General features: G+C 43.6%; 1 protein-coding gene across 2 annotated transcripts in view; it reads left to right on the forward strand.

Annotated features, from left to right (window-relative positions):
* Positions 1–12,353, forward strand: part of LOC138251898 (long-chain-fatty-acid--CoA ligase ACSBG2-like) — a 239,873-nt gene that overhangs the window by 175,795 nt on the left and 51,725 nt on the right. For both annotated transcript variants that reach the window (XM_069205688.1, XM_069205689.1), the window contains exon 11: positions 1,318–1,457. In XM_069205688.1, the coding sequence (XP_069061789.1) occupies positions 1,318–1,457 (140 nt within the window). The remainder of the gene's footprint in view (positions 1–1,317; positions 1,458–12,353) is intronic.

Consider the following 12,353-nt stretch of genomic DNA (forward strand, 5'->3'; position numbering starts at 1 on the left):
AAAGTCCTGAAAATGAGCAATACATTGCAAACAGCATTAATGATGTTTCAACATGAATCTCTGCAATGCAAAAGGTTAACATACTGCATTATCACATAATGCATGAATTATTATATTTCATAAGAGTTGATTTATTGCATTACGTCGCCCGTAGAGTGCACACTGTCCTGATGTTGACAGGAGCATAAGCAGGGAAAAGTACTACTCCTATCTCCAAGGGGAGAGAACATACAAATTGAGGCATGGCAAACATAGGTATTTAAGTGTGATATGTATTCTTACATTCTACATGCCCTGCTAGTAACCTACTGTAATGCCTACCTCTCCCACAAGATAACATTAGGTTGCCTTCTTACATTTAATAAGTGCTAAGGTTTTATTGGGAACAGGTATAAATGTCATCATTTGGCTCAAATGGATTGTAATTTGAAATCCTCTCTAATGGTAAAGTCGAATTTTAAGTCACAATTCTGGCATTTTCTTCTATCCATCTGGTGACTGCTGCTAATGTGGGATCACATGACCCTGCTGTTACTCTTTGTGTATTCCTCCTAGACTGTGGGACAGTAAGGCACAGGTATGTGAACGATGGACCATCCAGCAAGATGAGTGGACAGGAGCTGTTCCCTGCCTCACTTGCAATTCTAAGGGGCTTTCCTGGCCTGGGATACTACAGACTCAGCCGCCTTCTGCAGCTGTGAGTGTAAACACACAGCACATAGCCCAAACAGGAGCATTAACAATGAGCTGGAACTTGAATGTTTCCTTCAAGAAACACCCATGTTTCACTAATTGTAAAAGCTCAGAGCATATTCACAATGGAGGCTAGTCCTACCTTAACAGTTTAAACAAACTCTTCCTACAATGCAAACAAGTTCCCCCTGCCACAGGGCTAATCATTAATGGAATTGAAGGCTGGAGTTCCATATACGAGTAATCTTTCTCCTTGACCTATGTATGCCAAAAAGGTCATTAAAAAAGTAAGGAGTTGTGCTAAAAAAAAGAAGAAAAAATTATTGTTAGTGACTAATATTTTTGATTAGAAATGTAACATCCAGATTAATTCACAGAACATATGGAAACATGTGGAGGTTGAGTTAAATGAGACATCCCCAGGACCGACCTGATAAAGAAGAACTTCACTAGGAATTATCACAGGAAATAGATGAGGGGGGCAAACAAATATGGCACACAGACTGGGGTGGCTCTCAGCTTCTTTCTGATGGCTCATTTTCAGCATAAGATAGTTGAACACGTTTCAGAGCTGTATTCTTCTTGGAATAACCGAATATGATTGGTGCTTGTCTCTGATTGCAGAACTGGTTATCACATCAGGAGGAAAGAACATTGCCCCAGTTCCGATTGAGAATGACCTAAAGAAGGAGGTGCCCATCATCAGTAACGCCGTGTTAGTAGGCGACAAGAGGAAGTTCTTGTCTGTGTTGATCACCCTGAAGGTAAGTGTTGCAACTAGCCACCTCATTTTTTTACTTTTATTTCATCACATGACTCTACCACCTGCTGGATAGTCTTAAAAAATGTTTGCATTTGATTGTATATTGAATGATTCCATTGTAATGCAGTTATCGGGTATCTTATCGGATACTGGTGAGGATTTTGCATTGTGTGCATGTGAGTGTGAGAGATTTTTTTCCTTCACTTTTCTTACACAATCTTTCCATGTATTGATTCTTTTCAATATTTACAAGGCTTTTGTCTTTGTTCTATTCCATATGTCTTTCATTATTCCACTTGCATTTACCTTGCTTCCACAATGCAAAACATTTCTACTCCACCATTTTCCTAATATCACCTGGTGAACCTACATTAAAATAATCCAAGTGGAGAAAGGTGTTTGCAAATAACATTATTATTTATGGTTCATATCTTACAGCAGAGAAAAAAGCTTCATTGCTTCTTCATTGTCTAGGCCCTGAAGGTCAGGAGTTGGTATTTTCAACATACACCCTACATTTACATCATACCCTACAGCGGTGTTCACTCTCATTATGTCCTCCCCTTGTGATTCGCAACCCTCCCATGTTGGCCCACCCATGTAGCAGGCTATCCATCTTGGTGTGTCTCAAACTGTAACCAAACAAATTTCACTGATAACAAACCACAACTCTTACGTGTTACTGACAGACACTGTACATTACATAATATGTCTGTATTGAGGCATGGGTGCTTCCCCTATGCCTTTTCCTTCGGCTAATGGTTGAGACTGAATGGTTGCTCTCAGGATATATGCCATATATCTTCTGGTTGGGGGGCCAGGCCCTCATATATCTTCCAAGGTGGGAGTGAGTTGGGTTTCACCTGGGCCTCGTTCGCTACCTACCCTTTATCACTCCTCCTCCCTATTCCGGCTCTTGCCCCTTAGTTCCACTGGTAAGTAATCCACTATCTAAGCATTCCTCCAGTGATCCATGCCCTGTGGAATTTGTGGGGACAGCCCAGTAGACCTGCTCTTCTGCACTTTTACACCAGTCCATATTAGTTACCTACGTCCTCTCCATGAGGAGAGAGGTGCTCTCCCAGCACCTGGCATTGTCATTTCTCACAACTGTCGGGCCACATTGCAGATAACCAGTCTGTATCTCTCTAGTTTCTGGTCTCCCCAAATGGCCTGGGAAACTGATTGTGGCATGATCTGTAATGTTACTTCTGTCACTTCCAGCAGTCTGGTCTCCACCCTGTTCCAGTGTCTCTGTACCATAGTGCCCCTCCATATAATTTGTAATAAGGTACCCCCCGTAGCCAGCGATCGGAATCGCTGTATCCCATTTTGTGAAGTTTAGTACTCGTGTGGTAGGCTCTGTTTAGTAATTTGAACTGGATCAATCGAAAGCCTGCTGTGATTGCCACTTCTCGCGGGTGGCTGCAGGCTTCACCCCAAGTGTCATCGTCCAATTTACACAAGTTCTGTTCCCATTTAGTCCTAAGTGTGTCTAGCCAGGGAAGGCTCTGAGAGAGGAATGTAGTGCATACCAAAGAGACCTCATGTTTGTGCAGGGGGGTGATGAGGACTCTATATCTGAGGGCAGATTCCCCTGCCCGGTCTTCCAGGAGGTCCTTGTGTTTCTGCAGTATATACTGGATCTGCAGATATCTAAGATACTCACTCCCTGTTAGCTCGTATTTGGCCTGCAGTTCGGAAAAGGGTATCGTTCCCCTGTCCCTCCAGATATACTCCCCCCACAGAAGTTCCTAGCAAGCCCCACCTGCTCTGTCCCTCATTTGTCTTGCGCACCTTCAGGGCTGCTGCCTCCAACAAGGGTGTGGCCAAGGTGATCTTAGCCAGTTGACAGGTCTCCTTCCTTCAAAAATCAACCACAGTTCAGTCAGAGTTGGGAGCCCTTTCCTTCTTCAGCCACTGTAGTCGGCAAAGGTGCCCCTTATCTGCCAGCAGGGAGGGTTTGCAGCTACCCAGTTTACGTCCACTAGCTGGGCCGCCCTGTTTCAGGTAAGGTAACGTTATATCCCACTCCCAGGGTTTCCTAGTTAGCAATGTCAGGTCGATCCGGGGGACCCAAGGGGGCTCCGCTGTTCCAGAGCAGCAATTTAGTGACTTTGTCTACCTGAGTCAGGAGGTTTTGGCAAACTTGACTGAGGAGAAGGAGGAAGGGGTCACTGCTAGCTTAAACAGATATAAAATTGCTGTCATTGCCTTTCTCCTGTCATGTACTAGATTTATGAATTCTCTATCTTCTTGTGTGAGAATGCATGTCGGGTTATTCTTGTGAGCGCGTAAGCAGTACCAAAGGTTAGTGTAGGTTCAAAGAGACCTTCCACTATGTCAATATTCTTTGCCTTAGCAATGTTACTCAAATGCTGATTAATAGGCACAAAAGAAAAGACAAGATCATAATTAGGATAGAAATACTGAAAATACTCTTCATTATACAAACGTGTTAGTAACAAGCTTCGCCTAATACCAAAGGCAGAATATGGTTTGTAATTCCTTCATGTACAGGTGAAAGAATCTGCATACACATATGGCAATCACCCACATCAATTGTTTCAATGTATTCATACATTAGAGGAGTTGTCAAGATGAAGCAATCTTTCATCGTCATACAGTTGATATTGCTTTGTATGTGTGTCTCCATAGACTGGTGTAACTGTGCTCCCTAAATTGTCTTTCACTGACACAACCAATCCAGCAATTACTAATATACTCACAATCACACAAATCAATACACACTGGCTTGTCGTGGTTACGAGGATGACCTGGAAGAGTTCTTTCCAACGTGGCTCTAAGCATGACTTTCTCACATGCTTTTTGACATGCACCTAATCCCCAGACACTGCTCCTGGGGTGGCTGATCTGTTGCTTCCTTGACCTGATGAAACAAAGAATGAACCACATCAGCTAGTCCGTTGAAATAATTCAGCTCTAAGCAATAATCCAGCAATAAATCATCTGTAATTGTCACAAGTGCATTGGCAGGCACAGCTGGTAGTCTCATGGTACGTCCCATGAGAATCTTATGAGGTGACAATCCTGTCTGCCTGTCAGGAGTGCTGCACCTGCTCATCAGAACACGTGGCAATGCATGATGCCATTTCAATGTCTTAGAAGCACACCGTTGCCAGTTGAGCCTTTAAAGTTCCATTCATCTGCTAGACCAATCCAGACGCCTCTGGTCTGTAACTGCAGTGCAATCCTGGCTCAGTTTGTAATGCCGAACACAACAATCTGATAATCTTATTAATAAAATGATATCCTCAAGTTTAATTCCAAAGAAGTCAGGAATCAAAACCTTGGGAACAACAGCTTTGCAACAGTGAGGCTATCATTTCTGCATGTCGGGTAAGCTTGTGTGAGTAAAACACAAACAATCACCAATACATACCTCAGTCCATTACATGCAGGCATCTCAGTGAAACCTATCTGCATTCTGTTGAAAGGTCTACCTGATCTACATATGTGACTCACAATAATCACAGTGCGTTTTCCAACATTGCTGAAGTTACACATCTATGATACTCGGCTTCTGCAAATAATCTAAATCTGAAGTTGTCTGTTTAAATGTCCTGATCATTGCATCTCTGCCAAGATGTACCTGCCCATGATAGAATCTGACCACTGAGGGAAGAAAAATATTTGGCCACACTCTCTTTCTGTCATTTAAAACCCAAACATCATCCTCATCTCTCTGAACGCAACCTGCTGTACTCCAACTTCTGAGTTCCTCTTTAGAAACTTCCCAGGTATCAGTTGCTGTCATCCCTCTAGTCCTCATGAAAGGATGTGCAATGTAGCGCATAGTATCTAGCTGCTGGATCAGCATAGGCATTTCCCAACAAGATATAATCACTTGACTTGATGTGCTGCACATTTCACAACTGCAATCTTTATCGGTAACTGTAATGCTTTCAACAATTGATAACTTCTTTCACCATTTTGGATTGGTCATCCTGAAAAGGTCATAAAACCTCTACGGCAGTGGTTCGCAACCTATGGTCCGGGGATCCCTGGGGGTCTGCGAAGCATTCTCAGGGGGTCCGCGAGAGCCTAGAAAATAAAAAAATATTAACAAATTAGGCCCCCAGCTTCCAGTAATGACTCAGGCGAGGGTCCCCGGATTCCAATGATGATTCAATGGGGGTCCCTGGGTTCCATTAATGTTAAAGTGGGGGTCCACAGAAATCAAAAGGTTGGGAACCACTGCTCTACGGGACAACTGTCTGAAGTTGTGACCCACACCAAACCCGCACGGACCATCAGTAAAAAGGGTCACTTTTAGCTGTTCTGAAGCACAGCATGCTCTAGTAAGGGCCAAAAATTTGCCTGTTTGGGCTGAAAAGACTCCTTGAAGCCATGAAGCTTCTATCACTCCTCAGACTGTGCAAAGTGCATAAGCAGCTCTCAGCATTTCTTCATTATCTCTCAAGCAGGAGCCATCAACAAACATGACATTGTCGTCTAATGGGGAATCCTGAATATCGGGTCTAGGGTTGGTGCATAGTTCAGTCACGTCAAGACAGTCACGTTCCACTTAACTTTCATCATTAGCATTTTCACTGACCACTGGTTAAAGGTGTTGCCTGATTCCTTGCATTGCAACGTTTAATGTTCACATTGGGAGATCCTAGGATCAGGGACTCATAACGGGCCAAACGTGCTCTGGCCGGATACTGGGTTTTGTTTCTGGTTAAAAGAACCTCTACAGAATGAGGGACAGAAGTGTTCAGAGGATGACCCATGCAAGGCCTTTGCACTATCCTGTGTTGACACCCACTGCCACGACAGATTTTAAACAGCTGGGCAGAGCAGCAGCTACGGAATCAAGTTTAGCAGAACAAAAAGCCACTGGTTCGTTGACTCCTCCATATAAATGCGTCTAAACAGAAAGTGCACAACCCTCCCGTTCATGGCAAAACAATAAAAAACATTTGTTGTAATGTGGCTTTCCCAGCGCTGAGGCTCAGCACAGGCTTTCTCTCAGCCCAGTGAAGGCTTTCAAGCAAGTGCTGTCGAAAGTCACTGGATCTGTAATTTCTATTTTTGTCAATTTCTGTAAGGGCTTGGGAATCATTGAAGGGTTCGGAATCCATTGGCGGCAGTAGCCAACCACTCCCAGAAACATTCTGACATCATTCTTTGTCAATAGCGGATTCATTTTCATGATTGCTGCAGCTGTCTCTTGGGACATCTTCCTTGCTAACTTCTCTATGTGATGACCTAAATATTTCACTTCTTTCTGGCAATGCTGCAATTTTGCGGGGGAAACTTTATGCCCAGTCTGACCCCAATGGTTCAATACTTTAATAGTATCTTTCCTACAAGCTTCAAACGTGTTTGCCACAAGCATCAAGTCATCAATGTACTGAACTAAGATTGAATGAAATGGCATGTTCAAAGTCTAAAGGTTCTTTTTCAAAATCTGATTTAAAAATGGACAGGGATTCTGTATACCCCTGAGGAGTGCAACACCAGGAATATACATGGCTTCTGAATTTAAACAAAAATAAAAACTGACTATTTTCGTGGAGCGGAGCAGAAAACAATGTCTGACACAGATCAATGACAGAAAACCATTCAACTTTACAGGGAATCTGAAACAAAATCACAGCAGAATATGGTACCCCACAGGACAACACGGAACGACAATCTTGTCACTTTTCTCAAAACTTGGACTATGCAGTATTTTCCATCGAGTTTCCACAGTTCTTTATAAGGAGAACTACACAGACTTCCCATGACTTCCTTTAGAACTCCCTGTTCAATAAAATGTTCAATTATACGCTTAATTCCTGCAATTACTTCAAGGACCATATTATTCTGAGGGATCTTGGGAAACACTAAATTTGGCTTCACTGTTATTTTAACTGGCTCAACACCTTTCTTTAATCCAACATCCTATCCTGAAAAATGGCAAAACTTTACCTTCACTGTTCCCTGCAACTCTTCAGGCAACTCATTAATTGTCATCATTGGAAAAAATGAAATGCGAGGATACATCTAATCTATTTTGCTGGATATTTCATTGTCACTATTTGTCTGAATTGCTATTCCATTGTGACTACACCTAATGCAATAGTTTCATTTGCATACTAAATCACGTCCTAACAAACTCACAGGACTTGAATCGCAAACCACAAATTGGTGCAAATCTTCAAAGGACCTTATCTAACTGGAATACATTCTGTAATCAGGTTTGTCAAATACTGATTTGCTACTTCTACTACCTGTGCTTTTCTCCCTGACAAAGGCACATCTGGAACATCTGTGGTTCTGACAGTAGAACGTGTTTCTCCAGTGTCACCCAGGAATGAAACATCATGTCCCAGAACATTGGCATTTACATAGGGACCACGCTGATCCACTTCTAAGGATGCAGCCAGTACATATTCTTCCTCACCTGAGCTATCACTGTGATATGTTTCAGAAACGTCATTATTACTGAAACCAATTAATGGGTTTTGTGTGATTAACTGATTCACATTTGCCTTCTGATTCATATTCTGTTGACATCATTACACATGGAGAGAGGAAGAGGGAGGAGGGGGGATAAATATGGAGTAACACTCCGTACTTAGCTCCCTATAATCCAAAATACACACGAAAGTACGGGGTTCTCTAAAAGGGGACGTTGCGGATATTAGCGTAGCCCTGGGTTGTATGTATTCCTATTTGGAAGGGTAAAGTCAGTGGAATGTCAGTTGGAAATTGCCAAGTGCATATACGGAGGGGAACAACGGGGGGTGGGAAGAAAGGGATTTCCTTTTACGGACTAGGTGGTCTCACACACTATATAGTGTCATGCTTCATCATTTGACCACCTAGACCCACCCAGGTAGGACAGTGCCACCTGGGCGGACTCAACCTCACTGTTAAAGGAACAGGAGGGAGTGCGTAAATAAACTTGTTTCTGGAAAGATCGGGATCCAGCTAATCTACTGAAAAAACTAAAAACACCTAAGCAGACACATGTGAAGAGCAACAACTTTAATGGTGGTGTCTGACTGGTGTAGTTAAAAAGGGGGGTTGGGACACCTCTGTGAGGACAAGGACTCACAGGGTCACCTAACTAATTAATAGCCAACATGTTTCTGCCCTCAGAAGTGAGCCAATGAAGGTCTCGGGGCATTCGTCAGGGCCTAGGATCCCTACGTCTCACATACGGGACATGGTTGTCCACACAAGACCCAAAGAAGAAAAAAACAATTCCCTAACGACACAAACCACACTATGGGGCCTCCCACCACCAAGAGGACACTACCCATGTGGTAACTGCAGTGTCTGCTGTTTCACTAAAAAATCAACCACAATAGACCTAGACCTTAAGACTCCATGGGCTCAAAGATCCCTAACCAATTGTAACAGCAAAAACGTGATATATTTGATTAGATGCCCCTGTAACCTTAAATACGTGGGAATGACATCTAGAAAGGTCGCCACAAGAATCTGCGAACATAGGAGTACGATCCGTTGTAAACGAGAGGCTACTAAATTGACTAACCACTTCCTTCTGGAAAAACATTCGGCAGATGACTTAAACTGGACGGTCATTGAGCAACTACCTCCATCGTCCTCCAATATGACACAGAGATTGCTCCAGACCGAACAACGTTGGGTCTGGAGATTACACACGGACACCAATGGTCTGAATGATGAGATCCCCTGGTTTACACTCAATAAATGATTTCTCTTACTAATTTATGAGTCCTCCCTTCCGTCCGCTTCTGCTCCATCTTTTTCTCCCCCCCCTCCCCTTTGTGCTTTCCCCACCCCCTACCCTGATCCTTCACGGGACTTTGCCCTGGGACCACTCTGTCCTTTTACCCCCTACTTTGTTTCTATCCCCCTCACTCCCGTCCTCCCCCCCCCCTGTCCGTTTTGTTCCCTCTTCTCCCTCCTCCCTTTCTTTCATCCCCCCCTTTCCCCCCCCCCCTCCTTCCTTGTCTTCATCCTTTCCTTCTTTTTTCTTTTTTCTTTCTTGGCCCTTAGGGCCACGGGACCGCTGGGAACTACATTTCCCAGCGGCCACTGGAAACGCGAGGCTTCCGCTGGTGGCGCTCGGGCCGGAATCTTCCGGCTCGGGCTCCACCCTTGCACTCGCCCGCATTCATGCCGGCGCCCCGGCTCTGCTGGGGCACCCGCAGGTGCGGTAAGGCACATCGAGGCCATCAACGTAAAGAGGCCCGCCCTTGCACTCGATCACATTTATGCGGGTGCGCCCGCCATTACGGCAATCATACCGAGGCTAGCAACGCAACGAGGCCCGCGGCGGTGATTAACTTCAATTGAACTCCAATTAACGCGCTAACAGGGCGCACCTGGAATATCTTATAGCCATAAATAGACCGTTCTCCCTCAGCCACTTGTCTCAAGCGGTCCAAGGAGAGGACGAAATAGGCGCACGGCGAGCGTCCCCTATGATGTAGTGAGTGGCATACCGGATCACAGGCAGCACAGATAAGCCCTTATTGCTTTTAATCTTACTTTTTTGTTTATTGTCTATAGCCACTTCGGTTTCTCTGAACCAGTATTTTTCTACCAGCAATAGTGGGTTCTTAATGGGAACTTGCTCCCCCCCTAATGCTCCCTCTGTATCTATTCTGCCTACTTCTGTTCCTCTCCTCACTTCGTCTTTATGTTCATCTCTTTCCCTTAGTGTGTGACTATAAGGGGACACTCCCCCTCCTGGATACCAGAGGCAAACAGCCTCTAAGAAAAGGGTAAGAACTATAATTCCCTGCAGTGATAGGACTGTCCACTTGTGTAGATATACCCACTCAGTCACTCCACGCATGTATTTTACTTGTGTGAACATATGTGTTTCGTGCATGAATGCATCCCCTTGACACGTGTGTAATTGGTTGGTTTTGCAGTGCTGTGTGCCACCAGTGTGCTAATTATTGGTTTTTCCCCCATAGGCCGCTCAAGGTAACTCCTTGGGTAAGGTAGATCAATCATTTTCCATTTTTTCACTCTTTGATTCCCCCATAGAGTATTTTCCTCCAACGTGAGACGTAGGGATCCTAGGCCCTGACGAATGCCCCGAGACCTTCATTGGCTCACTTCTGAGGGCAGAAACATGTTGGCTATTAATTAGTTAGGTGACCCTGTGAGTCCTTGTCCTCACAGAGGTGTCCCAACCCCCCTTTTTAACTACACCAGTCAGACACCACCATTAAATTTGTTGCTCTTCACAGGTGTCTGCTTAGGTGTTTTTAGTTTTTTCAGTAGATTAGCTGGATCCCGATCTTTCCAGAAACAAGTTTATTTACGCACTCCCTCCTGTTCCTTTAACAGTGAGGTTGAGTCCGCCCAGGTGGCACTGTCCTACCTGGGTGGGTCTAGGTGGTCAAATGATGAAGCATGACACTATATAGTGTGTGAGACCACCTAGTCCGTAAAAGGAAATCCCTTTCTTCCCACCCCCCGTTGTTCCCCTCCGTATATGCACTCGGCAATTTCCAACTGACATTCCACTGACTTTACCCTTCCAAATAGGAATACATACAACCCAGGGCTACGCTAATATCCGCAACGTCCCCTTTTAGAGAACCCCGTACTTTCGTGTGTATTTCATATTCTGTTGAACCATCTCCTGTTGCATAGGGGCTTGAGGAACCTGCATTTGCTAAGGGACTTGCATCTTTTGGGGGACCTGCATCTATTGCGGAACCTGCATCTGTGGCAATCCAGTAGGAACACACACATTTTGAATTTGGGGTTTTTGGACTCTTTGAATTTGAAGTTGACCACGGTCCACCATCTGTGCAACACCACTGTTCTGCATCAAATTATTCACATTACCGTACGGACACTCCTGTCTCCAATGTCCATGATTTCCGCAAGTATGACATAGAAGCATCTTCTTTATTGACTGCATGTCAACACATTACTCTCTGATCTATCCAAACACTGCATCCTCTACCTCTGAACTGAGACGCATTTTTACCCTGCTATTGCATATCATGCATCCCACTGGCATACACCATTCCTTGCAGACTCTGTGTTCCTGATTGCGCACATTTAATTTGCATTACCATCACTTTCTCCTTTAAATCTTTTCTGCTTCAATTCAGTGTCATCACTAGCAAACTGCATGGCTTCAGCAATCAGTTTATTCTGCCAACAAATAATATGACTCTGTATCATATTGCAAATTTCAGGTTTCAATCCCTGGACAAATCTGAACACAAAATGACTCATGTCTTTCAGCTCAATAACTTCTGAAACACTGTGCTGTTTAAATGCTTGCAACAACTTCTCATAGTAAGCATGAGTTGACTCCTTTGTTTCCTGTGCTGTCCTGTCAGTCCTGTCAACATTAATAAAACAGGCAGCTTATGAAAACTCATTAATAAATCTCATTAACAACATATAAAATATGCAAAGTATTTCAATATTAATTGCAATCTTTAACATCACATCACATTAAGTATGACTGAGACGTGCATTTATTTTTCTGCACACGTATAGCTTTAAACTAATAACTTGTGTAATTCAACATATGTCATAATTATTTTCTATTCATAACAATTCATTGTAATGATAAATTATTGTCAAACATTATTATAAATCAGGGTAGCCTTTAATTAAACACAGTAGGCACAACGTCTGCCATGATAAACATGATGCTCAACAGGATAGGCCCAAAGTCCAGCGTATTTCAAACGTGCACACATTACATTACATGTTAATTCATCTCAGGCTTTCAAATGTGAATATAAAGTCGCCTAATGCTGACTTCTGTACCACTAAAGCATTACTAAAATTTCCACTCTAACAATACAATTGCCCTCCTGTATTAGTATCTTTGTGATGAGTCCCCTGGCCCTATCGGCTGTCATATGTCTCTATCACCATGTCCGGTTCCGATTAGAAAATT

The sequence above is a fragment of the Pleurodeles waltl genome, chromosome 1_2 (genome assembly GCF_031143425.1).
Source record: "Pleurodeles waltl isolate 20211129_DDA chromosome 1_2, aPleWal1.hap1.20221129, whole genome shotgun sequence".
NCBI lineage: Eukaryota > Metazoa > Chordata > Amphibia > Caudata > Salamandridae > Pleurodeles > Pleurodeles waltl.